We start from the raw sequence: 23,798 nt of genomic DNA on the forward strand, positions 1-23,798 counted from the left end.
GAGGAAGTCACTGAGCTTAAGTGAGGTAGGTCATCGGTGAGGCCCTGATCTGACAGGATTATTGTCTTCATAAAAACAGACATCGGCCCTGGCCAGGCAGATCATTGGCTGAGAGTGTCATCCTAATTCACCAAGGTTGAAGGTTCAATCCTGGGTCAGGGCACATAGAAGCAACCAGTGAATGCATCAATACGGGGACAACAGATCAGTGTTTCTCTCTCTCTCTCCCCCCCACTTCCTCTCTCTCTCTAAAATCAATAAATTATAAAAAGAGAGAGCGAGAGAGACCAGAGAGTGTTCTCTCTGTGTCTCCATACACCAAGGAATGACACGGGACGATGCAGCAGACAGATCTGCAAGCCAGGGAACAAGACCGCACCAAACACGAAATCAGCCACACCTTGACCTTGAACTACAGGCCTCCAGAACTGAGAAACAAACCCTCTAGTTGAAGCCACACACTCTGCGGTGATTTGCTGTGGCAGCCAGAAGTAACTAACACACTCAGAGTGTCTGTCCCACACACCTACCTCCTCACGACAAACCACGAGGCCTGCAAAAGCGACAAGAAAAAGTGCAACGTGAAGAAACCAAGCAGTCAGCGGAGCAGAAGACAGAGGCAGGAAAAGAACCAATAAACTCAAAAGCGGGTGGGCAGAAATCACCCAGAGGAAGTGGGGAAGGAGGCTACGGAGCCGCATGTCCCAAAGCCATGGGGACACAGGCCCTAACAAGGTATGACACACAGCCACCAGCAACCTTGTGTGGGGAAGCTCACCACCAGGGTCTCCCTAATGCTCTTCCCACCTTCCCTGGGGCCTGGTTTTTCATTAGCATCCTGCTGGCTTGTGCTGTGACCTTGGGAAGCTCTTGGGACAGTCCTTGGGTGTCTCTTTGCTTTGTGACTTTCAGCCGCCAGCCACCCGTCCACCTCCCATCCAGCACGTGGTTCAGATACAGTAGCTTTCCTGCGGCGACACAGCCAGCAGCTGCCAGAACTTCCCTTGATCTGGATACAGGCTAAACGAAACCTGTAAGGACCAGAAACATCTCATGAGGAATGCACATTGAGAGGACGGCGGGGTTCACACCATTTTCTCCCCCACACAAATAAAGGGTTCACCACAGGGGGCTGAAGGAGGATTTGGTAAGCTCCCTGAGGTGGGAAGACCTAGGGGCCAGCTCGCTCCCTTCTGCGAAGCAAAGCCAGGTCACTGGAGCTTTGGCCGCGTGATTTGGGACAAGAGCAGAGAAGCCCCCCCGCCCCAAGGCCTCCATGGCTACCCACAGGCCGCCACCCCCACACCCTCAGCTCCTCCCCCAAGGGAACTGTGGTCCCACCATGCAGGCGCCCAGCCTGCAGCGGGGTCTGCCATCGGTCTGGGCACAGTACTCACGGAGCACATCACCACGAAGGCAAACAGGCCCGTGACCTTCAACCACCGTGCGCAGTGCCTGCAGAGAAAGGCAGGCCCCTGTCACGGCCTCACAGCGCCCTCCTGAGAGCACCCAGACCTGCCAGGCCTCAGCCACCTTTCCCAGGCCCCCGGAAATTGCCCCTAGAGCCCGCCTTTGGGATTCTCTCTTTAGCAGGGCAGCAAGGATCATACTGTAGACTGTGGACCCACCTTCTGCCTGGTGGCAAGTGACTTGGTTGGGGGACGAGGAACAAAGGTAACACCGAGTGCTTGCACATGGCTTCTTGCTGGAGACGCTAAAGATCAAGATTTGAGGCTCCAGATTCCTGGCAACAAGCCTCATCTGGTCTCTCAGACTCACATGTGTCAATCACTTTCCTCTAAGTTTTCTGAAAGGCAGGCCTATACATTTGACCATTAAATATATGGAGACACAACCATTGATTCCAGAAAGTGCAGCATTGTCATTGGTTGTACCAGCAGAGCCTGTCAAGAATTCCCAAGAGCCCTGGCCGGATTAGAGGGTTGCTCCCAATACACCAAGGTTATGGGTTCAATCCCCAATCAGAGCACATATAAGGATCAACCAATGAATGCATGAATAAGAGAAACACTAAATCTCTTTCTCTCTCTCTCTAATTCTTAGGAGGTAATTTAGTAGACAACCAGGCCACGTGCTTGGCCCGTCACTCCTTGTGGTGTCCTGGCCCAGCCACCATTTTGCATTTGACCATGGCCCTCAGGCCCAAGGTGGACCTGGGTCTGGCTGCCCCTCTACAGCCCCTCCAGCTGCACCTCTGGTCCTATCGCCCCCCCAACCCACCAGGGTCCACCTCCCAGTGACACATCACCAGCCAGCCCTGAGGTGTGCCCCTCCAGGGTGGGGCCCAGGCTGTCTGCACTCTCTCCCTGAACTTGGAGGGCCGCTGTCACTTGACCTGGGCTTGACACACATTGGCAGAATGAAGGAAATGTTTTCAAAACCACTCTGGTCCTTTCAAGATGGCAACAGCATGTTCTGCATTCTCTTAGATGTAATGGATCTGATGAATATCGGTTCACATCTCCAAATGATGATGCAACAGCTTCTATTTAAATGGGCACCAAAATGACCCTCTTTTGAAAGGATGAAGCATTTGTGGACTATTCTAAATACAAATTTCTTTCTGACCATCCAAAATATTGTTCACAAGTTTCTTCAACGACCATGCATGGGACTTAATAGACCCGTGAGAGAGGATGGCCCTGAGTCTTTCGTTCAAGGCAACTGTTTCCCAGGTCAGAGAAGATAAACCAACCACCGAAGGTCAAGTCTGAAATGTACTTGATTCTATTTTGCTGCTGTGTAGGAGAGAGGAGGAAGCTGTCACCCGATGCAGCAGGAAGCCAGCCAGCTGGGGATGGGGGCTGCCATCTCTGTGACCCCCGGGGCCAGACCCCTGTTCACACAATTTCCCATGATTCACAGGACCTCAGGGCAGACTGACCAGCCCAATATTTGCCACACCTGTGAGGGCAGCTGAGGCCAGTCCTCGTGAGGAGCTACACGGAGCTGAAGGCTGGCGGGCCAAGGCCTGTCCATGGTCCCACACCAGCAGGGGACCTGTGGTCACCCCCTGGCCCCAGCCAGGCTCACAGGCTGCAAGACCTCAGGCAAAATTATCACCCTCCTGAGGTCCCTTCTGACATCTTTCTTGGCCAGGAGGATCACAGGACACCAGAGAAAGGGCAGCTTTGGGTACAGACATGTGTCCTTTGGCATTTGGTGCATCTGTCAAACAGCTTCAGTGAAGGCCGGTCCCCTGATGTCGGGAAATAGTGACACTTATGATTGACAGCAGTGGAGGGTCCCTCACCTGTCCGTGGGCCAGACCACCCTCGTGGAAGTCCACGGAAGGCCATGGAGCAAAGGGGACACCAGGTGATAAGGAAAGAGCCACAGGACATGGCTGGCCCTCTAGTCCCTCAGCTGCCTCCCATCTGGAACGTGGACCCAGTGGTCCTGGTCCCCAAGCCTTAGTCTGTCCCTGCAGATGCCGCCTTCGAAGGTGTTGTTCTCGATGGACCCTTCCTTCCAATGAATGTGTATATGGAGCCCCTTGGGCACAGCCATGGCCCTGGGCCAGCACCACCTTGCACGTCTTCCAGGGAACTTGTGCAGACCCTTCCCTCATCTCCACTGCACCTTTGCGAAGGGTGTCGTAAGGGCGACACCCTCAGCCTCACCCCAGGCCGGCGGGCTGCCCTGTGGGACCGCCAACGTGGACAACATGGGTGCTCCCAAGCCTCCTACCTCAGCTTCGAAAGGCGGAGCCTGGTGTGAGCACCTTCCAGAAGGTCCCCCTTGTCCGAGAAGGCAGATCGGGAGGAGCCAGCCACTTCACTGCCCAGCAGCGACCGACCCTCCCACTCGGCCGAGCTGTTGTCCCAAGACTCCTCAGCGGTGATGAACTCCGGGTGGTAAATGCGCAGGCTCCGCACCCTGGAAAGCAACGTTTGGGGTTATTTTCACTGAAAACAAGGTTGCATCTCAGTGGCAATGTGTGAAACGTGGAGTCCCTCCTGGCTTTGGACAGGACTGCAGACACAGAGCACTCGGCTCAAGGGACACTTGGAGTCACTTGAATCTTCAGAATGAGTTGTGGGCCTTCAAGAAACATCAGCTTGGCCCTGGCCGGGTAGCTCAGTTGGTTGGAACATTGCCCGATAGGCCAAGGTTTCGGGTTCAATCCCCAGTCAGGGCACAAATAAGCATCAACCAATGAACGCATCCATAAGTGGGACAACAAATGAATGTTGCTCTCTCTCAAAATCAATTTTAAAAAAAGAAAGAAAGAAAAGAAGCATCAGCTCATTCTGAGCTTGAAACTATTCCATAGAGCTGGCTCAGCCCCACAGCCGCCCCCAGTCCTGCTCTGTGCAAACACCCTCCCGCGACGGAGAAGTAGAGAGCAGGGTCTCCCAGCTCTCCCAGCTCCCATCCACGTGAGCAGGAGCAGGAACGGGGGCCACCAGTGCTGGACAGCAGGGGCCCAGGTACCAGAGCCAAATCTAGAAGGATTATTCAGGGTGGGGGGGGGTGGCGTGGAGCCATGCATTGATCAGAATTCCACGTGCACCATCCACTTCCTGCCGGTTGTGCCTTGGGCTTCTGAGCAGTTTGCTCTGTGAGGATGTGCCTGACTCTAGGGAGGGTGCAGCAAAGCCTAGAATTTGTGCCACATGGACTACTCCTGGGACCACGAGGCTGACAAAACCAAAGCCGTGACTTGTAGGAACACGTGATGCCACTCAAAGGCAGCCAGCGCTACGGGGTGCTGAGATTCTCCTTAACAGTTATCCACAGCAGAAAAAGAATGCTCTTGTCCTCACATGTGTGACTCAGTGAATTGGGTGTCATCCTGCAAAGCAGTACGTCACCGGTTTGATTCCAAGTCAGGGAACATGCCTGGGTTGCATGTTTGGCACCTGACTGGGGCGTGTTCTTTTCCCAGTCAGGGCTCATTCAAGAGGCAACCGTTCAATGCTTCTCTCCTGCATTGGTAGTGCTCTCTCTCCCTTCACTGCTCTCTAAAAATAAATAAATAAAATATTTTAAAAAGAAAAAGAGCCCTGGCTGCTGTGGCTCCATGGACTGAATACTGGCCTGCAAACTGAAAGGTTACCGGTTCGATTCCCAGTCAGGGCACATGCCTGGGTTGCAGACCAGGTCCCCAGTAGGGGGCGTGCGAAAGTCAGCTGATCGATGTATCACACATCGAAGTTTCTCTCCATCTCTTTCTCTTTTCTTTCCCCTCTCTAAAAATAAATAAATCTTAAAAAAAAAAAAAGAAGAGTCTTACTCATAAGGAGATGCCCAGAGAAACAAAGTACATTGTGCAAAACCAATACGCAACAAGATAGCAAATGATGTCCATAGGGTGCAAGCTTGGAAATTCATCTTTTGTAAGAATTTTGTGAACTGGAACTACTCAGGTGTGTGAGGAACAAGATCACAACCCCCTCGACTTCTGAGCAGACACGCCTGTAACTAAAACTGGAACTAAGGAAACCTCTTTCTTGTAAGTAGAAAAAAGAGCGTGCGTGTCCATGTTCTGGAGCAGCCCTGTGTGACAGAAATTTCCTTGATGGTGGGAAGGAATGTTCTCTGCCTCATGGCAGCCACGTGTGCTGACTGGCCACTGGAAATGTGCAGCTGTAGAACTGAACTTGCATTTTATCAATTTTCATGAATTTAACCATGAATCAGTACACAAGACAAGTGGTCGCCATGCTGGATGGCGCCGACTCAGGGCATGCTCTGATACCTGTCACATCAGCTGTTCATTCCTGCCCTCACGCCCTGCAAAGTATGCAATCTGTCCCGAAAATGTCGGAACCAGTGGGTGTGAGCCTCTTGACCAAATTAAAAACTGTAACAAGAGCCTTGGCTCAGTGGATTGAGTGCCCGTCTGCAAACCAAAGGGTTGCTGGCTTGATTCCCAGTCAGGGCACATGCCTGGGTTGTAGGCCAGGTCCCCAGCAGGGGGTGTGGGAGAGGCAACCACACATTGATGTTTTTCTCCCTTTCTGTCTCCCTCCCTTCCCCTTTCTGTAAGAAATGAATAAAATGTTTTTAAAAATTTTAAGCTGCAACAAGGTACTCCTATGCACCCCTATGTTCATTGTAGTGTTATTTACAGTCACCAAAATATGGAAGCAACCCAAGTGCCCATCAATAGGTGATTGGATAAAGAAGTGGTGCATTTATACAAAGAAATATTACTCAGCTGTTAAAAAGGGTGGAATCTTACCATTTGCAACAGCGCGGATGGACCTGGAGGGCATTATATAAGTGGCATAAGTCAGAGAAAGACAAATATGATATGATTTCACATATATGTGGAATCTAAAGAAAATATAAATGAACAAGCAAAACAGAAACAAACTCATAGACACAGAGAACAGACTGATGCCTGTCGGGGGGGAGAGGGTGGTTGGAAGACTGGGCGAAAAGGGTGAAGGGATTGAGAAGGACAAATTGGCAGTTACAAAGTCGTCATGGGGATGTGAAGTACACATAGCACAGGGAATGTAGTCGGTAATATTATAATAAATATGTATGGGGCCAGGGAGGTGCTGGGAATATGTAGGGGATCACTTTGTAAGTCATATAAACATCAAACCGCTGTGCTGTACATGTGAAACTAATACAAAATAATATTGAAAGTCAACTGCAATTGAAAAACAGATTTAAAGTAAAAAAAAAACTGCAACAAAATTAAATTCCCCCCAAAGAAAAGCATTTAAAAACCCTTCCACAGCCCTGACTGCTGTGGCTCAGTGGATTGGATGTCTTCCCACAAACCAAAAAGTTGCCGGTTCGATTCCCAGTCCAGGCCCGTGCCTGGGTTGCGGGCCAGTTCCCTGATGAGGGGCGCGTGAGGGGAAATGATTGATGTTTCTCCAGTACTTCGGTGTTTCCCTCTCTTTCTCCCCTCCTCCCCCTCTCCCTAAGTCTTTTTTAAAAATCTTGCCCACCACCCTACTCTGTCCTACTTCAATTAGCTTCCTGCCAGAAAAAATAAAGGAAAACGTTTGGTAAGCAAGCCAGACCCACACTCTCCTGCAGTGGTTTCTGGGAGCGAGACGAGGCTCCGCCCCCTGGGGCGTCCGCACTCCCTGTGTGGAGACAAATGCTCACACGTCATTGGATCCCCCATGAATCTCGAGTTCTAAAATGCCTCTGGCCCTAACCGTTCACCAAGTGATTCCAAGGAAAACCTTAGGGGACTGGATGTGTGAGATGTTTGTTTACACAGCTGTTGATTACGATAGATGTTTCTGGTGGCAGGGGTCTGCTGGACGCTGGGACAGGGGACGAAGAGGACGCAGACCCACAGACACAACCATGGGTAACACAGGGCACATTCCGAATAAGCGCAGACTGTGGTGTCTGAGAGCGCAGGAAAATCTAGGGGTAAATGAAGGCTTCACAGAAGAGGTGACATGTGAACCCCCTTGAACTTGAAGGGACCTCCCTGGAGGCCCAGAGAGGGGAGGAGGTTCCCTCGGTTCAAAGGGCTGGTGGGGGTGGGGGGTAGCTTTTGCAGAGAGACACAACTAGTCACCAACAGTCTCCTCAGGGCAGCCCTGGCCAGGGGGCCAAGTGGGTTGGAGCATCCTGTGCCCCAAAAGGTCGGAGGTCTGATGACAGGTCGGAGGTCATACCTGGGCTGTGGGAGTTGTGTGTTCATCTCCCGTCAGGGTGCGTACAGGAGCAACGGATCAATGTTTCTCTCTCACATGGATGTTTCTCTCCCTCTCTCCCCCTGTCCCTTTCTCTCGCTCTCAAATTGATGTACATATCCTTGGATGAGGATTTTTTTTTTAAATCCCCAGACACAGCCAAGGTCCCCGCCTGCAGCCCGTGCCCCACCTGGTGAGAAGCCTTGGCCTGGTGAGTCAGCTGTATGTACACTTGCTGCCTCATCATTGCAGAGTCATGCTCAAGGTCATTTGGAAATCCATAAGCCACAGGATCCAGGCACTAGAGTCATGAACAGCTGTGACCTTGAATTGACAAGGAACTAGCAGGGGCCCATGTTGGGGCCAAGTTCACGTCTCAGGGAGAAATTCTCCGGCTGAGGACAGTGCTCAGAGGTTCCTTAACTCTGACAGAAGGGGACACACTCACCCCTTCTCCTGTGAGGAATCCCTCAGCAAGGGAGTGTTTTCCGTCACACAGGGTTCTTGGAACCTGGAGCCGAAGAGCCCAGGTGCATGAGACCTGGAAGACACAGGGAGGGAGGACAATCACCAGCGGCTGGGGCTGTGCCCGGTAGCAGGAACAGGAGCCAGCAGCAAGCCTTTGGAGGGAATGGGAGGTGAACCTGTGTTGGGAAAATCTGGAATTTCAGGAGAACCCACTAGAAACAAATCCCTTCCCAGTACAAACCGGGCTGGAAATCCACCGCGGAAACATGCCATAGACCAGATGCTGGGGGAGGTGAGGGTGGATTGTGCTGTTAGACTCCCATCAGCTCCACGGCGGATCTCAGCCAGATGTGTTATTCCAGGCAGAGCTTCCCATCAAAGAGCCCGATCGTTGTGTGATGGACTCTGTCCTACTCAGAAAGTTCTATTTCCTAACATCATCATATTTTAAATATCACACATCAAAAGTATCCAAATGGCTTCCCTTGGGGCACCAGGCAGCAGAAGTTGGGCCAATGGAGCCATAATGAAATGAATGAGGGCCCTGGTTGGTTAGAGCATCATCTGGATACACCAAGGCCATGGGTTCGATTCTCAGTCAGGGAACATACAAGAATCGACCAATGAATGCATTGATAAGTTAGCACAACAAATCAATGTCTCTCTCTCTCCCTTCCTCTCTTTCTCCCTTTAAAATCAATACATTTGGACAAATTTAAAAAAAATAAATGGAAGGGGCTGAGAGGTTCTCCAGGGGACAGATGCCACAGCTTAAGCAAAACAAAGGTTCAACCCTGACTGGTATAGCTCAGTGGATTGAGCCCCAGCCTGAGAACCAAAGGGTCGCTGATTCAATTCCCAGTCAGGGCAGACGCCTGGGTTGTGGGCCAGGTCCCCAGTAGGGGGCGCATGAGAGGCAAACACACATTGACGTTTCTTTCTCTTACTCCCTCCTTCCCCCATTCGCTAAAAATAAATAACTAAAATAGTTTTTTAAAAGGTTCAGGCCCCTTGGGGTACCCCTCTAAGGTGCTGGCCTGTCCCCAGGAGGAGGGGCCACCACAAACCATCCAAAGCATGAGCTATTCCAGAGGGACATAACTGCCGTCACAGCAGAGCCCACCAGCACGAATGGTCACCCTATCAAAGGACAGCTTTGTAGCCCTGGCTGGTGTAGCTCAGTGGATTGAGCGCGGACCTGCGAACCAGACGATCGTGGTTCGATTCCCAGTCAGGGCATATGCCTGGATTGCAGGCCAGTTCCCGGCAAGGACCATTTCCCAGCAGGGGATGCATGAGAAGCAACCATACATTGATGTTTCTCTTCCTCTCCTTCCCTTCCCCTCTAAAAATAAATAAGTATTTTTTTAAAAAGGACAGCTTTGTTATTGTAGACACTATCCCAGATGTTCCCTGTCCCCCATCCCCCCCCCCGCTTTGCCCTTCTCCACCCAGCCCCCACCCCACCCCTCAGCCTTCACCACAGTGTTGTCTGAAGAATATATGACATTTAAAAGCAACTGATTTTTCATGAAAAGAATCATTTCACTTCATGAAAGAATCATTTTCATTGCTAATTATTGGGCATATGTCATTTTACTTTTTTAATTTAATTGATTTAAGAGAGAGAGATCTATTGGTTGTTCCACTTATTGACGCATTCATTGGTTGCTTGTTGAGCATTCTCTGACCTGGGATTGAGCCCGTAACCTTGGCGTACCGGGACGACACTCAAACAAACTGAGCCACCGAGCCAGGGCTGGGACCCCCCAAAAACTTAAATTTATTGATAAAAAATTGTGTATTTATTCTTATATGCTTAAACTTCAGTCACCTGGAAAGCACTCTCCAGTTGATGCAATACACCTAATGAGACTTTTCCATGGCTCAAAACAGGTTTTGAACTCATCAATTTTGATGCTTTAGCGCTTCTGCCATTTTTTGCTTCACCTCTTTCACATCAGCAAAATGTTTCCCTTTGAGGACTGTTTTTATCCAGGGAACTAAAAATAAATCATTCAGGGTGAGGGCATGAAGAAAATGCTGTTTTGGTCAAAAACTGCTGAACACTCAGTGTGGGGTAGGCAGACGCTCTCATAAATCACCCATCATGAAATGGGCAAAAGCATAGAAAATCTTCAAAAAAAAATTCACTGAAGCCAAACGCAGCCTCTCACAACAACACCAGCTGGTGCATTGATACAGATGGGTTCTTGGAACACTCACCTTAGTGGGGGTAGCTTGTACTACAAGGGGCCCGCCCTTCAGAAGATAATTCCAGTTTTTTGGGTTCCCCTTCATAGGTCATTGTATAAGCTAGTGCATTGCCTTTCCTGATGGGCCAGGCCACACACAGCTCCATGTACACTGTGAAACACTCGCCTAGGGAAACAACAGCCACTCACACCATAAAAGCAAAGTGAAGTGGAAATTTGAAGGAAAAATTTTTGTTTTAATTTTTGAGACACGAGAGAGGAAAAGGGAGGGAAAGAGAAACACTGATTTCTTGCTCCACTTATTCATGCATTCACTCACTGATTTCTGTATATACCCTGACTGGGAATCAAACCCACAACCTTGGCATATTAGGAGGATGTTCTAACCAACTGAGCTACCCAGCCAGGGATAAAGAAAAGTATTGCCAACCACTTTCTTTTCCACATTGAACTTGTGACACAGACCATAAGACTCTCTTTTCACGGATGAATGACAACAAGGCCCCCAGCTGTGTCCGTCCCAGGCCAGCAAGTGTCCTCTGGACAAAACCTCTGGGCTGCCTTGGGCACTCCCTCCGGGAACGCAAATGAAGAAGGACCCTGCCTCACAGGCTTTGACAGGGTGCACCGAGGCCCCAACCAGCGGAGACAAGAGCAGAGGGGTTTCATACCGAATGCACTTCTAGCAGGTCTGACTGGCTCAAAGATTTAGTTGAGCTTTTTTTAAAATCCTGAGGATATGTTTTTATTGATTTTATTCTTTTTAAAGATTTTATTTATATACTTTTTTAGAGAGGAGTAGGGAGGGAGAAAGAGAGAGAGAGAAACATCAGTGTGTGGTTGCCTCTCGCTCACCCCCTACTGGGGACCTGGCCCACAACCCAGGCATGTGCCCTGAGTGGGGATTGAACTGGAGACCCTTTGGTTTGCAGACTGGTGCTCAATCTGCTGAAGCACATCAGCCAGGGCTATTTTTATTGATTTTAGAGAGGAAGGTGAGTGAGAAGAGAGAGGGAGAAGGAGAGAAACAGCGATGTGAGAGACAAGTATCGATTGGTTGCCTCCTCTGGTTTGATTTGCGGACCGGAAATCAAACCCACAACCTAGGTATGTGCCTTGAGCAGGGATCAAACCCGCAACCTTTTGGTACATGTGGGTGACACTCCAAGCAACCGACCCACCCAGCCAGGATTTTAGTTGGGCCTCTTAAATCTCCATCTCTCATAACTGCAAATCCAAAGGGCCTCAGATGCATTTAGAAAAATGTCTCAATGAATCAACTAGTATTCAGGTGTTCCTGCTGCCCCCGGGGGTACATAGCACTTCTGGGAGAGCTGACTCTAACCTGCCCTCACTCCCATTCTTTAACCACCCTGAACTTCCATTATCTCAGCTATACCATGTTTATTAAAAGGGGAACAAAGCCCGTTTTGTTGCATTAGCTAAGGAGACATAAATGGAAAAATAAAGATAAAGTTTGGCTACTGATTCCGCAGTTTCCACTGGACTGAGCGCCCCACTGAAAGGTTGCTGTGTTGTTTCCACCACATTTTAGCTGGTGCTTTCAGTGGTGCCCTGTTCACAGTAGGTTCCTGACAAATATTTCATAATGACCGAGTTAAACCCCAGTAGTCACAGCTTACTTGAATGAAATCGGCTTTTTGACTGAAATAAAACAATTTTCTAAACTGTTAAATTGATGACAGACGTCCAAGCATAACGGTAGTTACTTGCACAGGAGTGATTTCTAAGCTTTGTTATATTCAGTTATGTTTCTAAAGAGCTGAAAATATAAATGAGTCTCTTGAGGAAATTTCCCAACGAGACTTCAGGACATTCCAAATTAAACTTAATGCAATGCTGTCCAGATACTATTTCCCAGATATTATTATTTGTTTCTTCACGCTCCCTGACCTGCGGTCCTACAGGACAGAGAACTTCAAACGGCAGGTAGAGATTTGGCATTGCCCAGAACACACTTATTCCAGGGTCTGGGAATGAGAAGAGCAGTCCTTGGGTCTGGCCAGGTAGCTCAGTTGGTCAGAGCGTCATCCCCATGTGCTAAGGTTGTGAGTTTGATCCCCAGTCAGGACACATGCAAGACTCAACCAATGGATACACAAACAAGTGGAACAATGAATCAATCTCTCTCTCTCTCTCACTCTCAAATCAAGCAATCAATAAATGGCATGGAATTTCCTCCAAAAACTAAAGATAGAACAGTCTTTTGATCCAGCAATCCCACTGCTGGGACTATACCCTAAGAATCCTGAATCACCAATTCAAAAGAACCTATGCACGCAATTGTTCATAGCAGCACAATTTACAATAGCCAAGTGCTGGAAGCAACCTAAGTGCCCATCAGTAAATGAATGGATCAAAAAGCTATGGTACATTGATACAATGGAATACTATGCAGCAGAAAGAAAGAAGGAGCTCCTACCCTTTGCGACAGCATGGATAGAACTGGAAAGCATTATGCTGAGTGAAATAAGCCAGATGGTGAAAGACAAATACCATATGATCTCACCTTTAAGTGGAACTAAACAAATGAGGAAAACATAACAAGAAAATAAAGAGACCCGGGAATAAAGAACAAACTGACAGTGACCAGAGGGGATGGGGGAGGGGGATAATAGGGGGACAGAGAAGGGGAAGGGGTAAGTCAAGGAACATGAATAGAGGACTCATGGGCATGGACCAGGGTGGGGATTGACTGCTGGAGGGGGGAGGGCAGGGTGGGGGAGAGCCATGAGGGAAAAAAGGTGGGACAACTGTAACTAAACAACAATTTTTAAAAAAGATAAAGGATCTTCTCTAGTCAGAGAAACCAAAAATAAACTGTAAACATATTAAATACATAATTGACCTTAAAAATAAAATAAAATAATAAAATAAAATAGAATAGAATAATGATTGTCTTCAGAACTGAAAACTTACATTTTCCTTTATGACTTAGTTAAGGTATCAAATAATGATGAAATCTCTATTTTTCCTGACCTTTTCTCCTTCTGAAAGAAAGAAATCACACTGACATTTCTGACTTCACCTCTAGGCCTGGGTGCTTTCAACTCACAAAGTTCAACAGTATCTATTTTCCCCTGTGAGCCTGGTGAGAACTCTGTCTGCCAGGAAGGATGCCTTGTGGTCAGCTGGGTCCAAATTCACAGCCAGAGTCCAGCAGTCTTGCTGATGAAGACATCTCTTTCTCTCTCTCTCTCTCTCTCTCTCTCTCTCTCACACACACACACACACACACGCACACACGCACGCACATGCTGCATGGCAGGGAAAAGCCATAGACTGAGCTTCCACCTCCTTCATTGGGCTCCTGCCCACTGAGTCAACTCCTATGAGGGAGCTCCTGGTTTCCTCTCCAATGGGTGGACTGAGACACCACCCCCATCCAATCAGAACTGCAAAATTCTATCCTCATTTGCCCCTAAACCAACCCATCAGAGCTCAACTATTATAACATTATAACCAGAACGCATGGTACCAACCAATCAGAATTGCATGATTTGGACCAATCATAACTGTGTGAATTTGGAAATGCTTTTTGCATAAAATTGGACCAATTGGGAAGCTGGGTGAGAACCCTGTCTAAGGTAAAGGCCGCCTTCTATCTCATTTCAAGGGGCCTCATTCTTTGTTTCCACTGGCAGCTTCATTTCCCACTGTGAACTGTTTGCCTGGTAAGTTGTGATGTAAGTTGCCCCACTCTGGTGAACACCTAAGGCTCCACCCCTCACTATGTAACAGGCACGTCAACACACACACAAAAAATGGCCCAAATGAAAGAACAGATCAAAGTTCAAAAAAACCTACAACAGCCCTGGCTGGTGTAGCTCAGTGGATTGAGTGCGAGCCTGCGAACCACACGATTGCAGTTCGATTCCCAGTCGGGGCACATGCCTGGGTTGCAGGCCAGTTCCCAGCAGGGGACTCACAAGAAGCAACAATACATTGATATTTCTCTCCTTCTCTCCTTCCCTCCCTCTCTAAAAATAAATAAAAATAAAATCTTAAAAAAAAAGAATGTTTAAAAAAAAACTACAACAAAGAGGTAGCCAACCTATCAGAACAAAGTTCAAAACACTGAATGATCAGGATGCTCACAGAATTTGATGACTTTGGTCACAAATTAGATGAAAAAATGAAGGCTACACTAAGTGAAATGAAGGAAAATGAACAGAGAACCAATAGTGATGGAAAGAAAACTGGGACTCAAATCAATGCAGTGGACCAGAAGGAAAAAACAAACAACCAAACAGAAAAGGAGGAAGAAACAAAAATTCATAAAAATGAGGAGAGGCTTAGAAACCTCCAGGACATCTTTAAACGTTCCAACATCCGAATTATAGGGGTACCAGAAGGGGAAAAGAAACAGCCATGAGTGGAAAACTTATTTGAACAAATAATAAAGAAGAACTTCTCCAATCTGGCAAAGAAAATAGACTTCCAAAAAGTCCAGGAAGCTCAGAGAGTCCCAAAGAAGTTCGACCCAAGAAGGAACACACCAAGGCACATCATAAGTACATTAACCAAGATTAAAATGGAGAGGACTCCCGCCAAGATGGAGGCATAGGTGGAGACACTGTGCCTTCTCCCACAATCAAGTTTGAATACAACAAAGGTTTGGAGAACAAAGACACAGCCAAAAAACAGAAAATTGAATTATACAGAAGTCCAAATACAACTAATGGCTCCACGGGGATGGTAAGAGGGGCGGAGCCAGCAGCGAGCAGGGTCGGGCAGGACAGATCCCCAGACCTAGGCACGCAAGTGGCCCGGACCCAGGGTGTGGGGCAGACTGATTGTGGTTGCACATTCGCGCACAGTGAGACAGACCACGCAGGCCCCAGGGGGCGAGGGCTGACGGCAGTGGCACACTCGAGTGCAGTGGGATAAAACACGTGGGCCCGGTGACGGTGGCAGCTGCCGCACCTGTGGGGGCCGAGGCAGGAGATGGCAGACTGGACGCCATTGCTCCTCTTTGACCCCGCCCCCACATACAGCGTCACAACCCAGCAACTGAGTTGCCCTGCTCAGGTGAAGACCTAGGGCTCCAATCCTGCTACAGAACAGGCACGAACACCCCAAAAGATGGCGCAAGAAGAACTCAAAGTCCCAGAGCCAATAACTCTGAGCGACCAAGAGATTGCCAGCCTCTCAGAAGCACAGTTCAAGACACTATTTATCAGGATGCTCACAGAACTGGTAGATTATAGTCACAAATTAGAGGAACAAAGTCACAAATTAGAGGAACGTATGAAGGCTAAACTAATTGAAATGAAGGGAGATGCACAGGAAACCAATAGTGATGAAAAGGAAACTGGGACTCAAATCAATGGAATGGACCAGAAGGAAGAACGAAACATCCAACCAGAAAGGAATGAAGAAATGAGAATTCAAAAAAATGAGGAGAGGCTTAGGAACCTCCAGGACATCTTTAAACGTTCCAACATCCGGATTATAGGGGTACCAGAAGGGGGAAAGAAACAGCCACGAGTGGAAAACTTATTTGAACAAATAATAAAGGAGAACTTCCCCAGTCTGGCAAAGGAAATAGACTTCCAGGAAATCCAGGAAGCTCAGAGAGTCCCAAAGAAGTTGGACCCAAGAAGGAACACACCAAGGCACATCATAATTACATTAGCCAAGACTAAAATGAAGGAGAGAATCCTAGAAGCAGCAAGGGATAAGGGGACAGTCACCTACAAAGGAGTACCCATCAGACTGTCAGCGGATTTCTCAAAAGAGACCTTACAGGCAAGAAGGGGCTGGAAAGAAGTATTCCAAGTCATGAAATCCAAAGACCTACAGCCAAGATTGCTTTATCCAGCAAAACTTTCATTTAGAATGGAAGGACAGATAAAGTGCTTCTCAGATAAGGTCAAGTTCAAGGAGTTCATCATCACCAAGCCCTTATTATATGAAATGCTAAAGGGACTTATATAAGAAAAAGAAGATGAAAAATATGAACAGTGAAAGGACAGCAAACACACAGTTATTAACAACCACACCTAAAACAAAAGCAAACCAAGAGGACAGCTAGATCAGGAGTGGAACCATAGAAATGAAGAACACATGGAGGGTTAGAAACAGGGGGGTGGGAGGGGGAGAAGGGGGGAGAAGGCACAGTAAATAGCATAGATGGTAGGTAGAAAATAGATAAGGGGGGGCAAGAATAGTAGGGGAAATATAGAATCTAGAGAACTTGAGACACGTGGTTATAAACTAAGTAGGGGAGAATGGTGGGGGAGGGAGTGTGCAGGTGGAGGGGAATGAAGGGGGGAATAGAACAACTGTAATGGTATAATCAATAAAATATATTTTAAAAAATAATAAAAATAAAATAATGACTAAAAAAATATTAAAATGGAGAGAATCCTAGAAGCAGCAAGAGATAAGGGGACAGTCACCTACAAAGGAGTACCCATCAGACTGTCAACTGATTTCTCAAAAGAGACCTTACAGGCAAGAAGGGGCTGGAAAGAAGTATTCCAAGTCATGAAATCCAAAGACCTACATCCAAGATTGCTCTATCCAGCAAAGCTTTCATTTAGAATGGAAGGGCAGATAAAGTGGTTCTCAGATAAGGTCAAATTCAAGGAGTTCATCATCACCAAACCCTTATTATATGAAATGTTAAAGGGACTTATCTAAGAAAAAGAAGATTAAAAAAATATGAACAGTAAAAAGACAGCAAACTCGGTTATTAACAACCACATCTAAAACAAAAACAAACAACTAGAACAGGAACAGGATCACAGAAATGGAGATCACATGGAGATTTAGCAACAGGGGAGTGGGAGGAGGAAAGAGGGGGAAAGGTACAGAGAATAAGTAGCATAGATGGTAGGTAGAAAATAGACAAAGGGAAGGATAAAAATAGTGTGGGAAAAGTAGAAGCCAAAGAACTTACATATATGACCCATGGACATGAACTAAAGGGGAGGAGTGTGGGTGAGAGGGAATGTGCAGGGTGGAGGGGAGTGAAGGGGGGGAAATGGGACAGGTGTAATAGCAAGATCAATTAAATATATTTTTAAAATGAGAGCAAAACTAAATGAAACAGAGCCTTAAAAAATTAAAAGATCAATTAATCCAAAAGCTGGTTATTTGAAAAAATACACAACATTAATAAGCCTTTAGTCAGACTCAAGAAGAAAAAAGAGGGCTCAAATCAATAAAATCAGAAACAAGAGAGCTGAAGTGACAACCAACACCACAGAAATACAAAGGATCATTTTTAAAAATATTGCAATTATCCATGGCTGGAGTGGCTCAGTGGACTAAGCACAGGCCTGAGAACCAAAGGGTCGCTGGTTCGATTCCCAGTCAGGGAGCATGCCTGGGTTGTGTGTTAGGTCCCCAGTAGGGGGCGCTCAAGAGGTGACCACACATTGATGTTTCTCTCCTTCTCTTCTCCCCCCATCTAAAAATAAATAAAATCTTTAAACAAATAAATAAAAATACTACAATTATATGCCAACAAATTGGATAACTTTCTAACCCAAATTGGGAAAAAATGGATAAATTCTTAGACTGACACAATTCTCTAAGACTGAATCAGGAAGAAAGACAAATCTGAACAGAGAGCTACTAACATAATCAAATCAGATGACCAGTAGACATACGAAAAGATACTCAATGTTACTCAGCAGAGAAATGTGAATTATAGCCACAATGAGATATTATCCCCTTACACCTGTCAGAACCAAAGCAAATCAATAAACAGCAAAAGTTGAGGAGGATGTGGAGAAGAGGGAACCCTTGTACCCTGTGGGCAGGCCCTTGTGTCACTGTTCCCTGTGGAAAACAACAGCCAAGGTATGAACACAGCGTGTGAGTCCATCAATAGATGACTAGATAAAGGAGATTAGTGCACCTATATAATAGAATACTACTCAGTCAGAAAAAGAATGAAATCGTACATTAGCAACAGCCTGGATGGACCTGGAGGGTATTGTACTAAATGAAATAAGACAGAGAGACAAACACCACATGACTTCACTCACACGGAATCTAAGAAACAAAATAAACAAACAAAACAGAAACAGACTCATAGAAACAGAGAACTAACGTGGAGTTTCCAGCCTGGGGAGAGCTGGGGGATGGGTGAGAAAGATGAAGGGACTAAGAAGTACAGACTAGCAGTCACAGAATAGTCACAGGGATGTAAATCACAGCACTATTATTATAGTCAATAATATTGTAATTATGTGATGCTAGGTGACACTAGACTTATCAGGGTGAACAATATGTAAGATATATAAATGTATAACCACTTTGTTGTAAAGCAGAAACTAAAATTGAATGCCAACTGTAATTGAAACATTACAATTTAAAAAAACTAAAGCTATAGGTATGGACATGGCTAAACCTTAAAAACTTGTTGAAGAAAAAGAGCAAGTCACGGTTTTATTGTTTGCAAAACGAGAGCATAGAGCACTTAGTGATTCATAAACACGCTGTGACTGTGTGAACACGCATGCGCGTTGGTAAGATGGCACCTAGGTCAAGGTCGGCCTAACTCTGGAGAAGGGAGGAGATAGGACCAGGGCAGGGGGCGGGGCCATGCACGCACTTTGTGCACTTCCGCAATGCTCTGCCTGTGGCAATGATAGACTGTCAGTTCATGGATCAGGATTCTGGTTGAACAACAGCGCAGGGGAGGCGACAGGTCACCTAGATCTGCAGGGTAACGAAGACACTCACAGGATGCTCCTTTTATGTCTATTTATTGTTTTTGCATGAGTTTATGAATAGTTTTTCTTATGTAAATCCAGATATTTCTGACATAAAAAACAATATTCAATTGATCAGTTGATATATTTATAGGAATAAAATATGTTCTAAGATACAAAATGCTTTTAAATTCATGTAATACTTTTACTGCCTTAATATGGTAAATGCTAAATCTTTATACTAAAACTCCTCTATTTTCGTTACCTTTTGGATATACATTAGACACATTGTAGAGACCGCATTCATTCAAGACAGGCCAGGGAATAACATGTGGAAATCTTTTCCCACGAAAAAATGTGAGGGAATCCAATATCTGTGACTTCCAATTTTACGAGACCAAACCATTTTAAACTCACCTCCGCTCCGTGAGGAAGGAACCTAAATCCTGGTCCGCAGGCGCCCAGCGGCTCTGTGCAGCTGTCCCGCTGGGGTAGGGGCTCACCGGGTCTGACCCGCTGCCTCCGGGCTGTGGCTGGAGGGCGCTGGTTGGGAGTCCCGGGCCGGTTGGCAGGGGAGCGGACGTCTGATGGAGTTCCACTTCCAGCGCGCCCGTGGGCAGCCTGCCACCTTCCTTCTCCAGATGCATGGTCCGTTGTCGCTCTTCCCACTAGGGTCCGCCAGAGAGAAGCCACTATTAATTACTGAGAATATTGAAAATATTGTTTGCACCTTGGGAATCGATCATTCTAAATGAAACAAAAAGGCTTATTTTTTTTTTGAGAGAGAGAGAGAGAGAACATTGTTTTTCCACTTATTGATTGATGCTTGTATGTGCCCTGACCGGGGATCAAACCCATAACCTTGTCTTGGCATATCTAGATGACACTATAAGGAAACTGTGTGCTCCTCAACATTTGAACATATAACTTGTAATGATAATGTGATATGTGTTTATTGGTATTGGTAAAGGGGGGGGAGTAATAGAGAAAGGGAAGGGAAGGAGAAAGAGCGGGAAACATCAATGTGTGGTTGCCTCTCGTGCACCCCGAGAAGACGTGGCTCATAACCCAGGCCTGTACCCTGACTGGGAATTGAGCCAGTAACTCTGGTTCACAGGCCGGGCTCAATGCACTGCACCACACCAGCCAGGGCAACCCTTGGGTATTTTTCTTGAAATGTAGGTGTTGTGTGCATAGAAGCGAAACCAGAAAGACCCAGCCTCCAAGACGTGGCTCCCTCTGGTGGAGCAGATTAAGGTGACTGGGGTCCTCCGTTTTGCTGTCCAGGGGTGCTGAGCAGTCAGGAATCCCCCCAAACTTTGCCGGAGTGGGCGCTGCAGCAGTGAGAAGCAATGCGCATGCGCATGGGTGGACTGAGTACAACTCCGGAGTCCACCCCTCCTTGTTTCCCCGGAGAAGGGGACGTGTAGGGTGGTGTAGTTGGAGATTTAATTTTCTCTTAGCAACAGATAGAACAACTAGACAGAGAATCAGCAAGGATACACAAGTGAACACCATCAGCCAAGAGGATCTAGCTGATATTTATTGAACATTCCACCCAGCAACATCCGAACATTATTTTTAAGTTCTTACAGAAGATATACCAAGACAGGCCACACCTTGGGCTAGCAAACAAACCTCAACGAATTCAAAAGGTCCTGGCCACCAGGTGGCTCAGTGGTTGAAGCATCATCCCATACCATGAAAAGGTTGCAGGTTCGATTCCTGGTCAGGGTACATACCTAGATTGCAGGTTGAATCCCCAATTGTGGTGCACATGGAAGGCAACTAATCAATGTTTCTCTCTTACATTAATCTCTCGCACTCTCTCTCTTTCTCTCTCTCCTGCCTCCCTCCCTCCCTCTCTCATTCTTTAAAATCAATAAAACATATCTTCTGGTGAGGATTTTAAAAAGAATTGAAATAATAGAGTGTTTCCTACAGCCACAATGTGATTATGTTAGAGAATAGTAGTAACAGAAAGACACACACTTGAAAACTAAACAGCAATATGAGGAGGGACCCAAATGCCAGAGTTATCTTCTGGATGGCAGGCCCCATGTAGTACAGGCTTCCCCCACCAGGTGAGGGTTCTAGGAAGCCATCTGTACCAATGCACCAACTGGTGGTGTTGTGAGAGGCTGCGTTCAGCTTCAGTGAATTTTTTTGAAGACTCTTTCAACACATTTGCCCTTTTCATGATGGGTGATTTACAAGCACACCTACCCACACCATGCTGAGTGTTCAGCAATTTTTGACCAAAAAGAGCATTACCCCTGTGCCCCACCTTCCCTATTCACCTGATCTCACCACAAGCAACTCTTTTTTGTTTCCTTGGGTGAAAAAAAGTCTTCAAAGGGAAATGTTTTCCTGATGTGGAAGACGTGAAACAAAAAACAGCAGAAGCACTAAAAGGCATCAAAATCAAAGAGTTCAAAACCTGTTTGAGCAGTTCAAAAAACATCTCAATAGGTGTGTTACATCAAATGGATAGTACTTTGAAGGCGACTTAAGTTTAAACATGTAAGAATAAATACACAATTTTTTATAAATAAATTCCAGGTTTTGGGGGGGTCTCCCCTCATACCCTTCTCGATAATACAGGAGTCAAAAAGGAAATCTCAGTGTAAATCAAAGTTATACTGAACTGAATTAAAATAAAAGCATATCACAATTTGTGGCACCCAGCTGAAGCAGTGAGCAGAAGGGAATTTATAGCCCTAAATGCTCATGTTAGAAAAGAGAAAAGGTCTCAAATCAATGATATAAGCTTCATCTCAGTAGCCTAGAAAATGACAGCAAAATAAGACCAAAGCAAGCAGAAATAGGAAAATAATACACATAAGGTCAAATCAATAAAGCAAAAAACAACCGAGAAAATGAATGAAGCAAAGATCTGCTTCCTTGGAAACATCAGTGGAATTTTCCAACCTCTAACACAAGTAACAAAGAAAAAAGAGAATAAGAACCAGCAAAACCTAAAATGAAACACAGTGTCTGCCCTGGCTGGTGTGGCCCAGTGGATTGCATGCCAGCCTGCAAACCAAAGGGTCACCAGTTTGATTCCCAGTCAGGGCATGTTGCCTGGGTTGCAAACCAGGTCCCCAGTAGGGGGCGTGCGAGAGGCAAACACACATCAATGTTTCTCTCCCTCTCTTTCTCCCTCCCTTCCCCTCTCTCTAAAAATAAATAAAATCTTTTTAAAAAATGTCACCAGAGACCCTGCAGACATAAAAGGATAATAACAGTACACTATAAACAACTCTACACACATTTGACAAGTTACATTAAAAACAATTCTTCAAAATGCAAAAATTATTAGCCCAATTCATTATAAACCAGATGACTTGAATAACCCTAAAACTATTAAGTAAATTGTATTTGAACTTTTTAAATGAATTTGTTTATTTATTTTGGATTTTATTTATTTATCTTTAGAAGGGAAGGGAAGGAGAGGGAGAGAAACATCAATGTATGGTTGCTTCTTGTGCGACCCCTGCTGGGAACTAACCCCTGCTGGGAACTGACCTCTGCTAGGAACTGGCCTGCAACCCAGGCATGTGCCCTAACTGGGAATCGAACCACAATCTTTTGGTTTGCAGGCCCATGCTCAATCCACTGAGCTACACCAGCCAAGGCTGTATTTGAATTTTTAAGATTTTATTTTTATTTATTCTTAGAGAGGGGAAGAGAGAGAGGTAGATAAAGAAAGAAACATCAGCGTGTGATTCTCTCACATGCCCCATACTGGGGACCCAGCCAGCAACCCAGGCATGTACCCTGACTAGAAACTGAACAGGTAACTCCTTGGTTTTCAGGCCAGCACACCATCCACTGAGCCACACCAGCCAGGACTGTATTTAAATTTTTAAGTTCCCAAAAAAGAAATCTCCAGGCCCAGAGGGAAAATTCTACCAAACCATTAAAGAAGAATTAACACCCAATATTTTCCAGAAAAATAAAAGGTGAAGAACACTTCCCAATTAATTTTATGAGACTAGTAAAATCAGAAACAATACCAAAAACCCTACAGACCAATATCATACACGAATATGGTACAAAAATCTTTAGCAAAAATCAGCAAAAGAAATTGAGCAGTATACAAAAAGAATTATACACTGTAACCGAGTAGGGTTGACTCCAGGGATGCATGGCTGGTTTCGAATCCACAAATGGATCATAGTTAAATAGTTAGAGTTACCATACGAAGCAGTAATTCCACTCTTAGGGATGCACCCAAGAGAAATAAAAACCTATGTTCACACAGAAACTCGTACATTAATAGTCATAGAAGCACCCATTATTCATGACACTGAAAGACTGGAAATGACTCAAATGTCCACCACTAATTAATGGATAAATAAAAGCTGGGAGAGAATATTATTGTCTAATAAAAAGGAATAGCATACTAATGCATGCCAGAACCTGGATGAACACTGCATCGTAAGCGAAAGAAGCCAGTCACAGAAGAGCACCTAATGCCTGACTCCACTTTCATATAAAGTCGGCTGCCTAGACAAGTCAGTATAGATAGAAGGTAGTTGTGTGGTTGACCCTACCCTAGGGTCAGGGCAGCAGGGCATGGTTGGGGGCAATGAGGAACAGCTAGCAGGGGTGTCCAACCTTTTGGCATCTTCAAGCCACACTGGAAGAGGAGTTGCCTGGAGCCACACATTGAATCCACTGTGAGGCGTAATCACAAAAAAATCTCACCGTGTTTTAAGTAAATTTAGGATTTTGTATCAGGCTGCATTCACAGCCAGCCTGGGCTGCAT

At 46.2% G+C, this 23,798-nt stretch overlaps 1 protein-coding gene across 1 annotated transcript in view; it reads right to left on the minus strand.

Moving 5' to 3' along the window:
• OCA2 (OCA2 melanosomal transmembrane protein) overlaps positions 1-23,798 on the minus strand; it is a 158,036-nt gene that overhangs the window by 128,238 nt on the left and 6,000 nt on the right. Inside the window, exons 2-6 of the mRNA XM_037053812.1 lie at positions 19,441-19,691; positions 8,095-8,187; positions 3,712-3,900; positions 1,398-1,455; positions 959-1,031 (exon numbers count right to left, since the gene is read on the minus strand). Of these exons, the coding sequence (XP_036909707.1) occupies positions 959-1,031; positions 1,398-1,455; positions 3,712-3,900; positions 8,095-8,187; positions 19,441-19,670 (643 nt within the window). The 5' untranslated portion in view covers positions 19,671-19,691. The remainder of the gene's footprint in view (positions 1-958; positions 1,032-1,397; positions 1,456-3,711; positions 3,901-8,094; positions 8,188-19,440; positions 19,692-23,798) is intronic.

This window comes from Sturnira hondurensis, unplaced genomic scaffold (assembly GCF_014824575.4).
Source record: "Sturnira hondurensis isolate 20B ecotype Veracruz unplaced genomic scaffold, ASM1482457v3 Scaffold0007865, whole genome shotgun sequence".
NCBI lineage: Eukaryota > Metazoa > Chordata > Mammalia > Chiroptera > Phyllostomidae > Sturnira > Sturnira hondurensis.